The 20,438-nt window shown below is 42.8% G+C and overlaps 1 protein-coding gene across 1 annotated transcript in view; it reads right to left on the reverse strand.

The window, feature by feature from the left end:
• Positions 1-20,438, reverse strand: part of DNAH1 (dynein axonemal heavy chain 1) — an 827,745-nt gene that overhangs the window by 695,250 nt on the left and 112,057 nt on the right. The window contains exon 11 of the mRNA XM_069206595.1: positions 4,926-5,224. Within this exon, the coding sequence (XP_069062696.1) occupies positions 4,926-5,224 (299 nt within the window). The remainder of the gene's footprint in view (positions 1-4,925; positions 5,225-20,438) is intronic.

Genomic DNA, 20,438 nt, shown 5'->3' on the forward strand with positions numbered 1-20,438 from the left:
TTCTTGGCCAATCCAGAGCTATCAAGATGACTTGGGCCCGGTCTTGGCAAATCTTCCTCAGAACTCGAGGGATCAAGGGTATGGGAGGAAACGCATAAAGCAACTGGCCGTACCAGGAAATCTGATACGCATCCCCTAGTGCTCCTTGCACCGGATACTGGAGGCTGCAGAACAACCGACAGTGCGCGTTCTCCCGAGTGGCAAAGAGGTCTACCTGAGGAAACCCCCACATCCGGAAGATGTAAAGGATCAGGTCTGGATGGAGACGCCACTCGTAATCGGCCAAGAATTGCCGACTAAGACTGTCCGCACGTACGTTTAGAACCCCGGCCAGATGGTTTGCTGCTCAGCAAATCCGATGGTCCAGTGCCCAGGACCAGAGCCGCAGAGCCTCTCTGCAGAGAAGGTACGACCCTACCCCTCCTTGCTTGTTGATGTACAACATCGCGGTAGTGTTGTCCGTTAGGACCTGAACCGACTGACCGCGAAGGGAAGGAAGGAAGGCCTTGAGTGCTAAACATATCGCCCGCAATTCCAACAGATTGATATGAAACATCTGCTCCACTGGAGACCAATGACCTTTGATCTCCAGGTCCCCCAGATGAGCTCCCCACCCTAGAGTGGAAGCATCCGTTATCATTGTGGTCACTGGAGGTGGCATCGAAAACGGCCTTCCTTGGGAAAGGTTGCCGTCCACAGCCCACCATTGTAGATCCACTGCAGTGTCGCTGGAGATCTTTATCGATTCCTCGAGATCCCCTCTGTGCTGAAACCACTGCCTGCGGAGGCACCACTGAAGAGCCCTCATATGCCAGCGTGCATGAGTGACCAACAGAATGCAAGAAGCATACAGACCAAGCAGATGAAGGACCTTGAGGACTGGAACGACCGCTCCACTTCGAAACATTGGAATCAACGCCTGAATGTCCTGAATCCGCTGAGGCGGAGGAAAGGCCAGACTCAATGTTGTGTCCAGTACCGCCCCTATGAACAGGAGGCTTTGAGAGGGCTCCAGGTGAGATTTGGGCACATTTACCAAAAAGCCCAGGTCGAACAACAACTAGGTTGTCATCCGCAGGTGATGCAGCACAAGCTCTGGAGACTTGGCTTTGATCAACCAATCGTCCAAGTAAGGGAATACCGCTATTCCCTTCCTTCTGAGACTTGCTGTAATAACCGCCATCACCTTCGTGAAGACTCGAGGTGTGGAAGTAAGATCAAAAGGAAGGACCGCAAACTGGTAGTGTTGCAACCCCACCACAAACCGGAGATACTTCCTGTGAGACTTGAGAATAGGAATATGAAAGTAAGCATCCTGCAAGTCGACAGACACCATCCAATCCCCTTTGTTCAACGCCAAAAGCACCTGTGCTAGGGTCAGCATTTTCAATTTCTCCTGTTTTAGGAACCAATTCAAAACCCTCAGGTCCAGGATAGGCCGCAACCGACCATCCTTCTTGGGGGATCAGGAAATATCTCGAAAAACAACCCTGACCCTTCTCCTGCTCTGGAACCAACTCCACTGCCCCTTTTGACAAAAGGACTAGAACCTCCTGCTGCAACAACAGGAGATGATCTTCCGTGCAGAAGGATGGACAGGGAGGGATGGGAGGCGGAAACTCCAGAAAAGGAAGGGCATAGCCTTTCCCCCACAATATTGGTGACGCAGGAGTCCAATGTGATTGACTCCCACATTCGGAGAAAATGCAATAGCCTTTCCCCTACAGAAGTATGGGATGGAATCGATGGAGGACTAAGGCTGCTTTCCCTGCTGCACCCCTCCGGAGGAAGAGGAAGAGGCAGGGTGCTGCTGGGTGGCTCCTCTCGTCCTAACCCTACCCCACCCCCTATATGCCCTATAGGGGAGAGTAGTAGTAGGCTGTTGGGCTTGCTGGAAGCTTCCCCTAAAGGAAGAGCCACAACCAAATCCCCTGAACCTCCTGAACGAACGAAAGGGGGTGGTGGTAGTAGCCTGCAAGCCCAGAGATTTAGCTGTAGCCCTGCTCTCCGTGAACCGCTCCAAGGCAGAGTCAGCCTTAGTACCAAATAGTTTGTCCCCATCAAAAGGTAAGTCTAGAAGGGTCAATTGCACATCAGAGGAGAATCCAGACAACCTCAACCACGCATGCCTCCTGGTTGCTATGGACGTGCCCATCGCCCTTGCCACCGAATCAGAAGTATCTAGCCCTGACTGGATGACCTGGGTTGCCGCTGCCTGTGCATCAGAAAAAAGGCCCAGAATATCCTGAGACAAATCAAGGTATAGATGTACCTGCCCAAGACACATGTTGCATTGGTCAACTTCAGGGCCATACTGCAAGATGAAAAAGTTTTCTTTGCAGATTGCTCCATTTTCTTGGATTTTCTGTCTGACAGGACCCCAGGAAAGGACCCAGGAGCTGCACGAGAGGAACACGGACCTGCACTACCAGACTCTTCTGAGTCAGGTGTCTTGAAAGGAATCCTGGATCCCCAGGAGTCACTCGGTATCTCCTCGCCACAGATCTATTGACGGCTGAAGAAGAGACTGGTTTCCTCCACACTTCCAGGATCGGATCCATGAGCACCTCATTAAAGGGGAGGAGCGGCTCTGCCAGAGCGGAGTAGGGTGCAATACCTCAGTTAGGATGTTGGTCTTGACTTCAGCAGCAGGAAGCGGAAGGTCTAGAAAGTCCGCTGCCTTCCTCACCACCGAGTGGAATGAAGCAGCCTCCTCAGTGTACTCCCCAGGAGATGCCAAATCCCACTCTGGGGAAGTGTCCAGACCACTGGCACAGTCTAAGCCCTGAAGATCTCCCAGGGGCTCCTCGATCTCACCCTCCTCCAGGAGTTGCCTCCTATATTCTTGCTCTTCAAGCAACCTCAGAGCCTTTCTCCTGGAGCGCAGTCTGGTCTCTATCCTTGGAGTCGACAAGGAGTTAGCCGACGCCGAAGACATCGGTTGACACAGATCTTTGGATTCTCCTGACACGTATCCATCAGTGCCATGGACGGGCGGACTGGACTGGACTGGACTGGAGTTGAGGCAAAGTCAATGGCACCGGGGCAGTAGCTGCTAGCGGCGTCACAGGCCTTCTTGGCGACGCCAACGGCATCGGCGCCGAACCAGCACCTTCCACAGGACAGAAGGGCATGAAGGGCGTCGGTCTTTGTGGAGCTGGAACACCCAAATTAAAGGCAAAGGAACCTGAAGATGCTAAACATTGCATTCAAAAATGCGGCCGGATCCGCACATGGCGCCGGGAACGCCAGATACCCCTGCGGCGTGGGCACTTGAGGTGCTGTGAACTCCTGCGGAGTCGGCATCGGATCAGGCACCTCTGATTGCGCCGGTGAGAAGTCGGGACTCTGGTGAGGTTCGACCTCATAGACCGATGGCACCGGAGACGTCTGAGGAGTCTGTGGTTGAGGCATCACTGTCGGGCTGATCTCCCACGACTTGCAGCGCCCAGCCAATGGAGACCTCGAGCAGGACCAGTCTTTCCCCGACAGACGCCGGGAATCATGCCGACACCGGGAGTCATGACGACGCCTCTTGTGTGACCTCGAAGACTTAGAAGACGACCTCCGATGATGACGTTTCTCCTTCTTCGATTTCGCCAAGAACAACTTGGCCTCACGCTCTTTCAGCGCCTTCGGGTTCATCTGTTGGCATGAACCACACTCCTCCACGTCGTGCTCGGAGCTTAGACACCACAAGCAGTCATTATGCGGGTCCGTAACCGACATACGGCCCTCACTCCCTACAGGGTTTAAACCCAGATTTACGTGGCGGAGACATAACAACAAAGTATCAGTATCAGTGATACAGTTGTTCCCTAGAGCCTCAAAGAAAAAAAACGTTACTCGAAGGCATGGAAAAAAGGGAACTGACGTCAGCACGACAGCGAGGACCTCTTATTGCCTGGATGACGTCAGACGGCGTCGCGTGGGAGTCGGGCAATTATGATGTCCTTGTCGATGTGCAGAGCTAGGAAGATCATTTCCATTGAATGCTGGCGCATGGGGAAAATTCATTAGGTGAGGAATCATTAGGTGAGGAATCATTAGGTGAGGAATCCACAGGTAGTTGTATCCATCAGAATTGGCTGTTTTGGTTTCTGCCCAACTGCAAAAACCTTCTGATGTTATCACAGCAGTCAATGTGAAAGGAAGAAGAGGACGCATGTTCCGTCCGCACTCCTAACTGCCCGCAAAAGCATGAGATTGCTTCCTTGATCCACCAATAAAGTGAAAGCATAGCCAGTTTGGCAATGAATGTGAAGCAATGGAGTTACATATGCTACCAAAAGGCAAGGTATGAACCCATTCCACAGCAACCCAGAAATGTAAACAAAAGGTCCTCAGTTGAGCAGCTTGGGTAGTGAAGAAATGGGTAGACTAGGAGACTATTTTCCTCTTTTATTTTGCATTGGGAATTCCACTCCAAGGTGATCCCAGATCTTGCCCCTGAATATCGTTATTTACATTAGCAAGCATAACTCTAAATGTGATCCCATGATGAAGAAATATGACTAAAATCAATAGTTTTATCGCTTTTGTCCTATAGGATAGCATGTACAACGTAATGCAATGCAATATACACATGCTAGATCCAAATATTGTTTTTTTAATGTATAAATTTGACAAGTAATGCTTGAATCTTCTATGTGTATTTATGCACATTTATGGATTATATGAAATCCGAATAAAGTTTTATGACTAAAATCTTTTAATTTTATTTATGATATCAGGTATATGTTTCAACATTATTTACATGCTAACAATATATATTTTATATATAAATAAAATATTTTGGGATCCAAGTTGCTTTGTCTTTTCTTTGACTATCCTTAGTGGATCTGTAGTCTCTCACTGCAAGTTTCTAATGATCACTGTACTTCTGCATGATAAACTACAGCACATTCCACCTCTCACATTCTTACTTGTAAGGACTGTTGACAAGGTCTCCTCCCCAGGTCATGTCTTCTGTGCAGTCGAGGACACTGTAACAGCCATCTAAGATAAACTGGGCGAAGGCAACAAGGGAATCTTGCACCAGGAAGCGGAGCGAATCTTGAAGGTTGTACTTGATGAGCTCCATGAGTTTGCGCAGCTTAGACATTTGATAGACCTCCCAGTTTTTCTCATGCAGGTTGTAAGAGCCTTTGCCTACATCTCTCAGGCTGGAACGCACTGCATTCTTAAGAGTGCTGATCCAACTGTCCTTTAGGAATAACTGAACCTGGAATAAGGAAATGTAAATCACATAAATTCAAGGCACAGCCAATGAGTGTGTCAAGCAATCAAGGAATAGGTGAAAACATGTTCTATTCATATAACAAGAAGCCTTTCTTATATTTATGCTTAATCCCCTATATTCTACATTTTTGCAATCTTTGAGCATGCCCTTGCATCATCGCAGATTGTAAGGATTTAAAAAAAAAAAAAAAAAAAACATTTCTAGTACACCACGGGTTCATACATGGACTAAAGATTATCAAGCATACAGAAGGCAACCAAAGCCCATTCTAAACCATTAATTTAGCGATCTGACATAGGTACCATGAAACAGCAATAATGCCCTGGAAGGTAGAGTTTAATTTATTCATGTGTGAACATAAAAGAGCTGGAATCGGTATGTAACTGTAGCACTAGTTACTCTGCAATACATTCATAACTGCTACAAAGTCACACATTACCACCAGGGAGATTCCATAACATTTTTCAGATTATACCTCTAACTTTTTTTTTTTTAAGCCAACAAGACCGTTTGGTCCAGGGTCATAAAAATGCATTTTTGCATCAGTGAAGAGCACTTTGCTGCTCGTAGTTGTGCAACTGCATTTCTTCTAAAAACTGTTGGCAATTCGCAAAGAGGACCTGCATGCGGGAGGGAGGAAGGCTGCAGGCAGCACAAGGGCTTAGCTGCCTGTCCTGGCCCAGCCTCCATGAAGAGTTAAGCAGCAGTCATGCTTCTGCTATAGTATTATTCATTGGGCTGCATCAGTGACATTAGCGGAAGGACAGGGACCTGCCACTATCAAAAGTCCTACTACTGTCTTCGACCATGTGGCAATTTGAAAGTAATCACAACCTGCGCATCCTGAACCCCCAGATTCTTCTATTCAGTACTCTGATTTTTTACACTGCTACAGGATGAGGCTATCGAGGAGGCCTGAGATCTATGGGTCAGATGTAGCATACAACCGATTTGCGATTCTCAAATAGCGATTTTTAAGAAATCAGTATTTCAGAAATGCACAAAGGTATGTATGATTTTTGCGATTCAGTAATAGCGATTTCTTAAAAATCGCAAATGCTATTACCGAATCGCAAATAGAGAATCTGTCCCCATTCGCACCTATGGGCCTGTTAACCCATAGCTGCAAATTTTTTGCATTTCCAAAATTGCGATTTCTTAACCAGAAATTGCAATTTTGGAAATGCAAAACCTCTGGGTGCTGGGGGCCTAAGGCCCCCTCTGCTGCACCCCCAATTTTTGGGGGGGGACATGTATGGTGCACACATGCCAAAAGGGCATGTGTGCTTTACATGTACATTTTAAAAATGCATTTTAAGTGCATTTTTAAATTTTGCACATGGTTACCACCAGGTTCAACCTGGTGGTAAATAGCGATTCCTAAATGCCCAAATCGCATTTAGGAATGGCTTCATACATGTGCTAAGAAATCGCAAATAAGGAATCCTTATTTGCGATTTCTTAATTAGAGAGTCGCAATTTGCGTCTCTCTAAACAGGGTCGCAATTTTAAGGAATCGCTATTTTTGCGATTCCTTAAAATTGCGTTCAGAATGTCTTTCATACATTCTGAACTGGCTTTTTGTATTCGCAAACGGGCATTTGCACCGTTTGCGAATGCAAAAAACCTTGATACATCTGGCCCTATATGCTTATTCTCAACTCTAATACTTTTCTCCTCCGGGACAGTCTCTGGTAATAAGGGATTGGCTTGTAAATTCAGGAATAAGATGAAATAGCCACTTCATAATAAACTGACAGTGCATGTTTGAGGTCATCCTTGTCTGGCCACAGGTACACTTGTTTTTTCTGTGCTCGCATGATGTCTAATGGTAGGGCCAGTGGTTAGGAACCTATGCATACTGGATCAATTTCCTGAATACCAAGAGGGCTCGAACATAGCCTCAACTTCCTCACTAAATTTCTATACTTGTTTCACATCATTTGTTGTTATTTTCAGATACATTACTTTTGTTAGTTATTCAGCTCAAAAGCTGTGCTTACCGTTGGCTCGGAAAAGAGTGAGATATTTATTGAGGCTGATATATTTCAACGCTGCAGGAAACTGAATTTTTCGGGTGTGACTGATTGCAATCAATTACCAAATTGCTCACTTATTCCCTAAAATATGAGGTTTAACATGCGGATGTTTGTACTAACCATATTAAAATCTACATGACCTCTTACTTCCCAGTCATTTTCCTTGGTAAATTTTGGCAAGTTTTACCTGCCAAAATGTACTGAGACGAAATGTGGAGAGGCTGCTGTGCTTATCCCCCAAATCATATTTGCAATATGCGCAGTAAGTGGAAGTACCGTTTATATCACAATTAATCAGGCCGAAAGTAATCTGGCCTAATTATATTTTTGATAAGCATATCAATTAAATGTTGTAATCGTCTGGCACTTTAAATGCTAAAGGGCATGCCATCTGCTCATGGTAGAAGAGAAACCAAAAGCCCTTCAATTCGCATTTGAAATGAAAAAATAATATTTTTAAGATAGTATGAAAAATCATGTGCTCATGAAGCAGGTATGGCACGATGTGCACTTGCCTTAAGGCTGTTTTGGGCCTGTTTTACCTTGTGAACAGAATGAAGTGGAAGAAGGGAACCAATACCCAGCAGCTTAGGTCAGTGCAAATGACAGGCTTATACCATTATCGAATTAATCATATTGGGTCCCCCAAATCAGCATAGGAGCCATCTGTCCTGCTTTCAGGATGGCAGTGCAAGATGTTTCAGCAGCAAGCATAGATACATTGAAGCCAACCTTCTTCAAAAACCAGCCTTCTTTTTTGGAAGGGGCACTTATATCAAGCCTGGAAAAAAGTATCTTTACAAAAAGCCTTTCCTAGACATGCTCCAATAGAATTTGACCAATACACAGAATGGTTCTTCTGTATCCCTTTTTAAAATCTGAAAAGATAATGCTGCCTTTCAAGGACTCCGTGATCTTTCACTGTCCACCTTCGATAAATAATTTTAAGTGGCAGATACATATCACACTGGGTCTGGAGGCTCAAGGCTGTTTCAAACCTTCATCATTCTTAGCACATTCACCATAGGGCCAAGGATCTTGTAACCTCCAACAACTACTACTTTCTCCTCTAAGATCGTAACTTGTCTCTAAGAAACTTAGCCAAACTGCTGCTGGGATAAAAGTAATCGAACACATTTCAGAGTCCCAGGGCTCTCCCAACCAAATAACCAAAGCAAGTATTAGTCTCTATACTGAGTAATTTCCAAAGCAGCAAAATATATTATTTTTCTCTTAGCTGTAGTACTTTAATCCTTTCTACAGTTATTTGTCTGTCTGTTTCATACTTTCTTATGTGCTTACACATTTCATGCTTTGTTATTTGGCCATCCCTTTTGCTTGAGTGATTATTTATGCCAGTATAGTTGGTCAGTTTTAGAAGTGATTAAGGACACAAACTGACATCATCAACCTCTTGAGACCCCATTACAATATTATCCAACTCATGCTCCATCAGCTCACTAAATATAAATCATGACTTGACTTTAAATAACAAATGTGGTAAAAGATATGGTGCTACTGTTTCTTTCCGACATACAAAGGTCTAAACCTATCCTTAATCCCTATTATTAAGCATTCTTAACAAAAAGATTATAAATATTTGGCACTCCACTTTCCCACCAAGCATATCTTGAACTAATAATCATGTGAGAAAAGAACAAATTGAAACACGATGATAAAAACAATACATTGTTAAAGGACATACCAGTGAGCAAACTGAGAAATATAATTGCTGACTTGTATTTAAGAAAAATCATGTCAGCAATGCAATTTTGATAGTTTCAGGCAATAAGAAGCTTAAAAATAATTGAGTGCAGTAATATTTCAAAATTATGAGTAAAAGCTTTCTCTGACTGTTATTTTACTGGAACGTCATTAATTTATAAGATGTGGGACTAGCTAAAAACATAAAAGTTTGGAATCATAAAATTGCCCAAATCTGCAACAGGTTGACAGACTGACAATTAGCTATCAAAAATGATGTTAAGTGGTTTGGTCCATATAGAACGCTACTTAGTTTTCCTGGTTTGAAGAAGGACTTGAAATTCATTGGGTGTCCCGGGATTCACAAAACAATAGACATTATGGGTAGACTGTTCAATTTTGACTACCATTCTGTAAGGTTAATAGGGCCCAACCAATACTTGTAAATTCAATAAAAATGCTCTGTTCAACGGATTTAAAAAAGTGTTTGTTTAAAATAGTTTGCTGACATACTTGCCACCCTTGAAAATCTAAGACAGAGATGTGTTTTCCAATGCACACTAAACAGGTAGCGGAGGAGTTGGGCATAATTTGTTTTATTCAGTCATGCAACTGGGGCTTTAATATAGCCTCAATAAAACAATGTAAACACTAGTTTTGATAAGATTTTTATATGTGAATTATATGCGAGTGATCAACTGATGTCAGTAGATGTTCATCGTCACAATGTTTTCATTTTGCCAATCCTATTACAACTTCACTGTGTTATTTGGGCGCCTCAGCTGCCCTCTAATTTGCAGGGGTCTCTCAGATCATGGGGGTTTCTGCCCTCCTGTATTTCTGTAACAATCCAAGTTGGAATAAATAGAGGAAAAATTAGAGAAACTTCTACCAGCCTTTCATAAAGACACTGTACAGGAATCCCAGCTCCAAACACATGGACTCTCCATTTTGCATTTTAAATACTAGTTAAAATATATTTTACTAGTCTTAGCAACCTTGGAGGATAAAGTAAACAATTTCCAGTTCATACTTTTTGCTACAACTCCCCACTGGAAGCCTTTGATCTGATGTTTTCACTTCAAGGGATATGCTCTAACACTAGAGTGATGGAATCCTTGGGGATCCAGATCAATCCATCTTGAGCCTCTCTGGTCCTTAATCTCATTGCCACTTCTTTCTAGAGGCAGTACATTGCTGTTGGTTGTTGCCTTGCACCAAGGTTTCCTTCTCACTTCTACTATGGAGTATTAGGGTCAGCCTCACTGCCCTCACCCTGGAAACAATGGTATTTACCAAAGGCCTTGTATTGAAAAAGATTCCAAATAGCTTCCCAATTTCCACAGAGATAATCACTGTTTCATCTACAAAGCAAACTTCAAAAGTAGCTTATTTTGCAGTTGCTAATCATCAAGACATTCATGTTGTGATTGCATATGGAGGTGAAACCAGGTATGTAGGTATGTAGAATACCATCTGTAGCAGAATGGTACCAACAGAGGTTTTCGTGACTAGAAGGGCAAAAGACGAAAGGTTGCAACTTTGTCAAAACAGTTTCAAAGTAAGTTTTGAAAGAGAACCCTAGATGCTGCAACAAGTTGACTGTATGCTGAAGAGTGTCCTATACTTCTTACATCTCCGTAGCCAATTAGTTAATAATAGAAAAATCAAGATACTTTTACTTTATAGATGCTCAGCAACCTTCACAAGCACTCAGTGATTATTCCTTGGGCAGACTTTGAGCAGAATGTAAGGGATTTGAATTGGTAGTATTAGTCTCCTGTCAGCGAAACAAAGTAATGCTTGCATTACTATAATATTGGAACACATCTCTTATAAAAACAACAGCGCATGAAAGATGTCCTTGAAAAAGGCTCCAAACATAACTGAATAGTGGACATTTCAAGTTAATATTTCTAAAAGTATCTCTAAACATAAAATGGGGGTCAAGGCGATTCGTGCCGCACCCTTGTGTTGATTATATATGTAAGTACTGATGTGATTGGTGCTCGGGGCTAAAGGACCAAACGCCTAGGCCTCAGAGAACCAGAACAACTGGTTTGAATATTGAAATAGAGGACCCAGCACTCAGTTATATTTGAAAATGGTCAAAAGCTTTGTCTTCCCATGCTTGCAATATAAGTCATAGCCTAAAGGGGAAAAAATCTCTCTTGGTCCAAATTTTATTGGACAGATGTTACAATCATATAATATAGTAGCTCAAATTTTATGATTTATTTTATATTCTATGTGCCTATATTCTTATCCCTATTAGTATCTGCAGTTTTAACATCAATGACTACCATGTTATGCTTTTTGATCATATTTGAAAAAGATTTGCTGTTGTAGATTCCGACATAGTGACCCAAATGTTCAACTTAACTACCAGATCTCAATAGTTAAACATTACCGATCTTATACATTTATAAAGTAAATGGTAACTTTTCGTTTTTTGTATAGATGCTGATCTCATAACTATTTTATTTAAATTTTACTTGTTTATAGTCTTCAGTCCAATTCTTATTTCACTTCAGACATGAGTTCTGACAGGACATGATTTAATTAATTACACATCATCATTCGGTTTTGTTTCTACATGGTTCTCTGAGATGTTAATCAATACCATATCTACCATCATTCCTACCTTTCAATAAGGACGTGTGGCTTGTCTAAATCAGAATTGTACTTTGAAAATGTTCATAAATTAAGTAACAACCCCAGTATAACTAGTTCCCTCATATTGGATATTTGAACACATTCCTCAAATTTAAATAGTTCTTTTCTTGGCTTTTTGTGTGCATATACCAGCTAATTTAAAAATCATTAAATAATGTTATGCATAATTTCTTTATATTCAAACTTTCTTATTTGGACAATAAATCTATCCCATTTTAATCATCTGGATAAAGAATAAAGTTTATATCAACCTTATTCTTTATCCAGATGATCCAGTATATGCACGAAAAATGCCAAGAAAAGACCAATTCTGATTTGGACAATAAAATTATGTTTCTATGCACTTCTTGAATTAACATCTGAAGTGATATAAGTTGGGGACCGGTTAAAATGGCCCCTTTAGACATATTAATTTAAACAAGAGAATATTAGAGTATGGTTGCCATAAATGCTGATAATAGCGTACTTAGATATATGAAGAATTTGTAGAGATCTGAAAGGCTATTGAAACTAATTGTTTTTATAATGTGCCCATATTAAAGAACCAACTCTTCAACTATAATAAGATATGTAAAATGATAGAAGTTGGGGATTCCTTAAAAAAACATCCATTCTAGATATATCGAATCGAATATACAAATATTAAAATATGGCTGCCATAGACGTTTAGGATATTTTAATATACATAAAAAATAACCTGTGAAGTTTCAAAGGGATATGGGGCCATATGTATGAAAACATTTTCCCATAGACCTAAAATGAGTAAAACCCTTTGATACATCTGGCCCATGGAGACTTCTGCTGGCTTACTATGTAATTATGTTGACAAATAAATTGAAATCAATTTTATGTCTAAGATACTAATTGATGCATATATTTATTTTGGGTCAACATCTGACACAAATGATGTAACTACCACTCCAAAATGGCCGCTAAAAACATACGAACTATAATAAGGTCCAAATTGAGTCTTCTAGCACAAGTGTATAATTAAAACACATGTGGCCATATCAAAGAATACATTTTCTAATTACAACAATATATATAAGATAATACAAGCTGGGGACCTTTATAAATATCTATTTTAGATAAATCGAATTGAATATAAAAATATTAAAATATGGCCGCCATAGAGGTTCGTGACAGTCACAATATGTAAAAAAAAAAAAGAAAAAAAAGAAATTGTTACGTTTTGAAGGGGTATGGAGAATTTTGTAGGTTTATTATGCAAATATGTTGAAAAATAAACTGAAATGAATATTATGCTTAAGATACCAACCGATGTACAAATTTAATTTTGGGTTAACACATGATTTGATTGACCTAACCACCATTCCAAAATGGCCGCCATTAATACAAGAACTACAATTAAGTCTAAATTGAACCTCCCAGGTGTGAGCCTGCAATTAAAACAGGTATATAAGCGGTGTGGAGACACAAGAGATGATTTAGATGAACGCCGTCAAAGTGAGTTTCACTATGGAGCATGCCACACGTCCTTATTGAAGAGGTAGGAATGATGATAGATAGGATATTGATTTACAGCTCAGAGAACTGTGTAGAAACAAAACGGAATGATGATGTGTAATTAATTAAATCATGTCCTGTCAAAACTCATGTCTGAAGTGAAATAGGAATTGCATTAAAGACTATAAACAAGTAAAATTAAAATAGAATAGTCATGAGATCGGCATCTTTACAAAAAATGAAAAGTTACCGTTTACTTTATAAATGTATAAGATCGGTCATGTTTAACTATTGAGATCTGGTAGTTAAGCTGAACATTTGGGTCATTATGTCGGTATCTACAACAAAAAATCTTTTTCAAATACGATAAGAAGCTTACATGGTAGTCATTGATGTTAAAACTGCAGATACTAATAGGGATAAGAATATAGGCACCTAGAATATAAAATAAATCATAACATTTGAGCTATGAAATTATATGATAATAACATCTGTCCATTAAAATTTGGACCAAGAGATTTTTTCCCCTTTAGGCACATAAAAAATAAAAAACAAAAAATAAAATATCAAAGAAATAATAAAAAATACGTGTAATATAAATGAGGACAATGTATGGTATGTTTATAATTTTTGTCAGTCGAAAACATTTAAAAAACTATTTTTTTCTTGCTGTCTCTGGGTCACATGTGTATCATTTAAATTACATTTTTATGGTGGTAATAGTAAAATTGAAATATCCATAGACACATTTATCATGTATTTATTATAAATGCTCCAATACTAATGGTTTTGGCGACGTTTGCATATGATGTTAACATGTATAACGGTATGTTTAATATTTAGGATGTAGATATATCTTATCTTATATTAAATTATGATTTTATATGTTTATAATTTTAGCCCTGAAGAAGTCTGTTTGGACGAAACGCGTTGGCTATGAGTGTTCAGTTTTCTACATGAGGCTATGAATATTCGACTTCTGACATGAACTAATAAAATACGATCATTTTAATAAGACCTGATTATGGAATTATGTGATCCATTACTTATATTGCAAGCATGGGAAGACAAAGCTTTTGACCATTTTCAAATATAACTGAGCGCTGGCTCCTCTATTTCAATTTCTAAAAGTATATTTAACTTAACTTCTTAAAGATAGACCCAGATATTTCTTTATCAGAATTGGAATTTCTGGTATAAATATTTCAAGACGATTAATGTGGGGAATGGTTAAAACAACATTATTCTCTAATAAACTACCTACTGTAGAAGGGGAAAGTGTGAATAAGCACTACATTGTTTGAGAGAAGGAATTATGTAAATAAGTGTAGCCTATGGCCCAATTATGTTATCTGTAAAATACTAATGTCTTCACAATTTCTCCTCAACATGTATGATATTTTGAAACCTTTCACATCACAGTGATTGTGTCTTAGAATTCACGAAGAAGGGTATCAACTACAACTTGGACTGAGCTGCAGCTAGTTGTTCTAGCAGTACTTCCTCTATGGTTCAAGAATTGATAAGCAAATCATTGCTTCTGTTTTTCCATGTGTTGTGGACACTGCAGGAATCAAATCTGGAGTGAGAAAATATAACATTCAAAATAATCTCTAAAGCAGTAGATAATAGCCAATCTCTACTCAGGCACCACATCTACATGGTCTCATGCTCAGTTATATCAAGTTACATTTCTCATCAGTCCGTAATACAAATAGGACAATGCAGCTAGTTAATGCTGGTCTTTGCCATTTTAAAGTCCTCATCTAGGACAGTGTGGCTAAAATTTCTCTAGCTCGTTGCAGAAAAACAAGCAAGAACAGCCAGGGAAACACCAGCATCCACATCAGACATGACCAGTGCCCAGCTGGTAAACTCAGCAGGTAGATAATATGATTTTCACTCCTTTTTTGTAGCAATGCCCCAAAATATCTAAGACCACCAAAAATATATCACCAGCCAAGCTGTTTCACAAATAATAGTTTGAGGATATAATATATATTTCAATGCCTAGGGCCCTTCAAGTAACCACGTCACACATTGCTCCCTCCAACAGGGACATTTTCCAAAGCAAGTAAACGCAGCCGGACACTCTTAAAAAACATTTTTGTGGACTCCTCTTATTGTAGTAATTACCACCCCACACAGATTGAGGATTTCTGGCAAATATGCTATTTTGACAACCACCTGCCAGGATTTGTCTCTGAATCCAATCTAATGGGGTTATTGGCCTTCTTAACAGCTGTGAGTTCAAGGATCCTATAAAGATACTGTAGGAAGTTGGCTCTGTATATACTATTTCAAAGTAAGACATGGTCTGCACAGAGTCCAAGGGTTCCCCTTAGAGGTAAGATAGTGGCAAAATTAGATAATTCTAAAGCTCTATTTTGTGGTGGTGTGGTCAAGCAGTAGGCTTATCAGAGTGAAGTGTTAAGCATTTGTTGTACACACACAGGCAATAAATGAGGAATACACACTCAAAGACTTACTCCAGGCCAATAGGTTTTTATATAGAAACATATATTTTCTTAGTTTATTTTAAGGACCACATGTTCAAGATTTGAAGTAGACACATCAAATGCAAGGTACTTCACATAGGTAACTTAGGAACTTTGAATGAAAGCAATATCATATACAGTCTTTTTTTAAATGGCAATAAGCTATTTTCAAAGTGGACACAGTGCAAAAATTAACAGTTCCTGGGGGAGGTAAGTAAAGGTTAGTTTGTGAGGTAAGTAAGACACTTACAAGTCTCAGTTCTTGGGCATAGGCAGCCCACCGTTGGGGGTTTAAGGCAACCCCAAAGTTACCACACCAGCAGCTCAGGGCAGATCAGGTGCAGAGGTCAAAGAGGTGCCCAAAACACATAAGCGCCTATGGAGATCAGAGGTGCTCCGGTTCCAGTCTGCCAGCAGGTAAATACCTGCGTCCTCGGGGGGCTGACCAGGGGGCTTTTGTAGAGCACTGGGGGGGGGGGACACAAGTAGGCACACAAAACACACTCTCAGCGGCACAGGGGCGGCCGTGTGCAGTGTGCAAAGCAGGCGTCAGGTTTCAGATAAAAATCAATGGAGGGACCCCGGAGTCACTCTAGCAGTGCAGGCAGGCACGGGGGGCTTCTCAGGACAGCCACCACCTGGGCTAGGCAGAGGGTTGCCTGGGGGTCACTCCTGCGCTCCTGGTTCCTTCAGGTCCTGGGGGCTACGGGTGCAGTGCTGATTCCAGGCGTCGGGTCCCTTGTTACAGGCAGTCGCGGTTAGGGGGAGCCTCTGGATTCTCTCTGCAGGTGTCGCTGTGGGGGCTCAGGGGGGGTCGTCTCAGGCTACTCACGGGCTCGTAGTTGCCGGGGAGTCCTCCCGGTGGTGTTTGTTCTCTGGATCTTGAGCCTGGGGCGTCGGGTGCAGAGTGGGCAGTCTCACGCTTTCGGCGGGAAACATGAAGTCTTTAAAAGTTGCTTCTTTGTTGCAAAGAAGTTGCTGGTGTTGAGCAGAGCTGCTGCTCACAGGAGTTTCTTGGTCCTTTAGTCCAGGGCAGTCCTGAGGCTTCAGAGGTCGCTGGTTCCTGTCGGATGCGTCGCTGATTGCAGGTTTTTGAATCAGGAGACAAACCGGTAGGGCTGTGGCCAAAGCAGTTGTCGTCTTCCGTCTTCTCTGAAGGCTTGTAGGTCAGCAGTCCTTGGTTCTTCAGGTTACAGGAATCTGGTTTCCTGGGTTCTGGGATGCCCCTAAATACTGAATTTAGGGGTGTGTTTAGGTCTGGGAGGGCAGTAGCCAATGGCTACTGTCCTTGAGGGTGGCAACACCCTCTTTGTGCCTCCTCCCTGAGGGGAGGGGGGCACATCCCTAATTCTATTGGGGGAATCCTCCAAACTCAAGATGGAGGATTTCTAAAGGCAGGGGTCACCTCAGCTCAGGACACCGTAGGGGCTGTCCTGACTGGTGGGTGACTCCGCCTTGTTTTTCTCATTATCTCCTCCAGCCTTGCCGCCAAAAGAAGGGGCAGTGGCCGGAGGGGCGGGCATCTCCACTCACTGGGATGTCCTAGGGCGCTGTAACAAAAGGGGTGAGCCTTTGAGGCTCACCGCCAGGTATTACAGTTCCTGCTGGGGGAGGTGAGAAGCACCTCCACCCAGTACAGGCTTTGTTCCTGGCCACAGAGTGACAAAGGCACTCTCCCCATGTGGACAGCAACATGTCTGGTGTGTGGCAGAAACTGGTCAGCCTACACTAGAAGTCGGATTGGTATTCAGGGGGCATCTCTAAGATGCCCTCTGGGTGTATGTTACAATACATTGCACACTGGCATCAGTGTGCATTTATTGTGCTGAGAAGTTTGATACGAAACGTCCCAGTTTTCAGTGTAGCCATTATGGAACTGTGGAGTTTGTGTTTGACAAACTCCCAGACCATATACTCTTATGGCTACCCTGCACTTACAATGTCTAAGGTTTTGCTTAGACACTGTAGGGGCATAGTGCTTGTGCACATATGCCCTCACCTGTGGTATAGTGCACCCTGCCTTAGGGCTGTAAGGCCTGCTAGAGGGGTGACTTACCTATGCCACAGGCAGCTTAAGGTTGGCATGGCACTCTGAGGGGAGTGCCATGTCGACTTAGTCTTTTTCTCCCCACCAGCACACACAAGCTGTGAGGCAGTGTGCATGTGCTGAGTGAGGGGTCCCCAGGGTGTCATAAGGCATGCTGCAGCCCTTGGAGACCTTCCTTGGCATCAGGGCCCTTGGTACCAGGGGTACCAGTTACAAGGGACTTATCTGAGTGCCAGAGCTGTGCCAATTGTGGAAGCAAAGGTACAGTTTAGGGAAATAATTCTGGTGCTGGGGTCTGGTTAGCAGGGTCCCAGCACACTTTCAATCAAAACTTAGCATCAGCAAAGGACAAAAGTTAGGGGGTAACCATGCCAAGGAGGCATTTCCTTACACAACACCCCCCCCCCCCAAACGAAAGAGGATGAGAGTAATCTTTCCCAAGAGAGTCTTCATTTTCTAAGTGGAAGAACCTGGAAAGGCCATCAGCATTGGCATGGGCAGTCCCAGGTCTGTGTTCCACTACAAAGTCCATTCCCTGTAGGGATATGGACCACCTCAACAGTTTAGGGTTTTCTCCTTTCATTTGCATTAGCCATCTGAGAGGTCTGTGGTCAGTCTGAGGACCACAGCAAAGGCCCCCCTCTCAATGGCACTCCAACGCTGCTCCATGGGGAGTAACCTCCTGCTAATAAAAGCAACAGGCTGGTCAAGGCCATCATCATTTGTTTGGGACAGGACTGTTCCTGTCCCATGCTCAGAGGCATCTGTCTGCACAATGAACTGCTTAGAGTAATCTGGAGCTTTCAAAACTGGTGCTGTGCACATTGTTTGCTTCAGGGTGTCAAAGGCCTTTTGACAGTCCACAGTTCAGTTAACTTTCTTGGGCATTTTCTTGGACGTGAGTTCTGTGAGGGGTGTCACTATTGATCTCCTTCACAAACCTCCTATATTACCCAGTCAAGCCAAGGAATGCCCTGACTTGAGTCTGGGTTTTTGGAGGTACCCAGTCCAGAATAGTCTGGATCTTGGGTTGGAGTGGCTGAACTTGGCCTCCACCTACAAGGTGTCCCAATTAAACCACAGTACCCTGCCCTATCTGACATTTAGATGCGTTGATAGAGAGGCCTGCTGCTTGCAGGGCCTGCAAAACCTTCTTCAGGTGGACCAGGTGATCTTGCCAGTTGGAGCAGAGAGTTAAGCTCTCTGTAGTCCACACAAAACCTCATCTCTCTCTTGCCATCTTTTGTGTGAGGTTTGGGGACCAAGACCACTGGGCTAGCCCAGGGACTATCAGAGTGCTCAATCACTCCCCATTCCAGCATCTTGTGGACTTCCACTTTAATGCTTTCCTTAACTTGATCAGACTGTATGAATATTTTGTTTTTGACAGGCATGCTGTCTCCTGTGTCCACATCATGGGTACACAGGTGTGTCTGACCAGAGGTTAGGGAAAAGAGCTCAGCAAACTGCTGGGGGACTTGCCTGCAGTCAGCCTGCTGTTGGCCAGAGAAGGTGTCTGAATAGATCACTCCATCTACTGTGCCATCCTTAGGGTCAGTGGAGAGGAGATTAGGGAGAGGTTCACTCTCTGCTTCCTGGTCCTCATCTGTAACCGTTAACATGTTTACATCTGTCCTATCATGGAAGAGTTTGAGGCAGTTAACATGGATCACCCTCTTGGGGGTCCTGCTAGTGCCTAGGTCCACCAGGTAGGTGACTTGACTCTTCTTTTCTAGCACTGGGTAAGGGCCACTCCATTTGGCCTGAAGTGCCCTGGAAGCCACAGACTCCAGAACCCAGACTTTCTGCCCTGGCTGAAACTCAACCATAGCAGCCTTTTTGTCATACCACAAATTCTGGAGTTGTTGGCTGGCCTCAAGGTTTTTGCTTGCCTTTTCCATGTACTCTGCCATCCTTGAACATAGGCCTAGTACATAGTCCATCACATCTTGTTTAGGCTCATGAAGAGGTCTCTCCCAGCCTTCTTTTACAAGAGCTAGTGGTCCCCTAACAGGATGGCCAAACAAAAGTTCAAAGGGGGAAAACCCTACTCCCTTCTGAGGCACCTCTCTGTAGGCAACAAGCAGGCATGGCAAGAGGTCATCCCATCTCCTTTTGAGTTTTTCTGGCAGCCCCATGATCATGCCCTTTAATGTCTTGTTAAATCTCTCAACAAGACCATTGGATTGTGGATGATATGGTGTGGTGAATTTGTAAGTCACCCCACATTCATTCCACATGTGTTTCAGGTAAGCTGACATGAAATTGGCACCTCTGTCAGTAACCACCTCCTTAGGAAATCCCACTCTGGTAAAAATACCAATGAGTGCTTTGGCTACTGCAGGGGCAGTAGTGGACCTAAGGGGAATTACTTCAGGGTACGTAGTACATGATCCACTACTACTACGATATACTGATTCCCTGAGGCTGTGTGAGGTTCAAGTGGACCCACTATATCCACACCCACTCTTTCAAAGGGGACCCCCACCACTGGAAGTGGAATGAGGGGGGCCTTTGGATGGCCACCTGTCTTACCACTGGCTTGACAGGTGACACAGGAGGTACAAAACTCCTTTACCTTCCTGGACATATTGGGCCAATAGAAATGGTTGACTAACCACTCCCATGTTTTGGTTTGTCCCAAATGCCCAGCAAGGGGAATGTCATGGGCTAATGCCAGAATGAACTCCCTAAACTCCTGAGGCACTACCACTCTCCTAGTGTAAAGGAGTCCATCTTCCCAATAGACCCTGTGGGTTCCACTG

Source organism: Pleurodeles waltl, chromosome 9 (genome assembly GCF_031143425.1).
Source record: "Pleurodeles waltl isolate 20211129_DDA chromosome 9, aPleWal1.hap1.20221129, whole genome shotgun sequence".
In the NCBI taxonomy this organism is placed as follows: Eukaryota; Metazoa; Chordata; class Amphibia; order Caudata; family Salamandridae; genus Pleurodeles; species Pleurodeles waltl.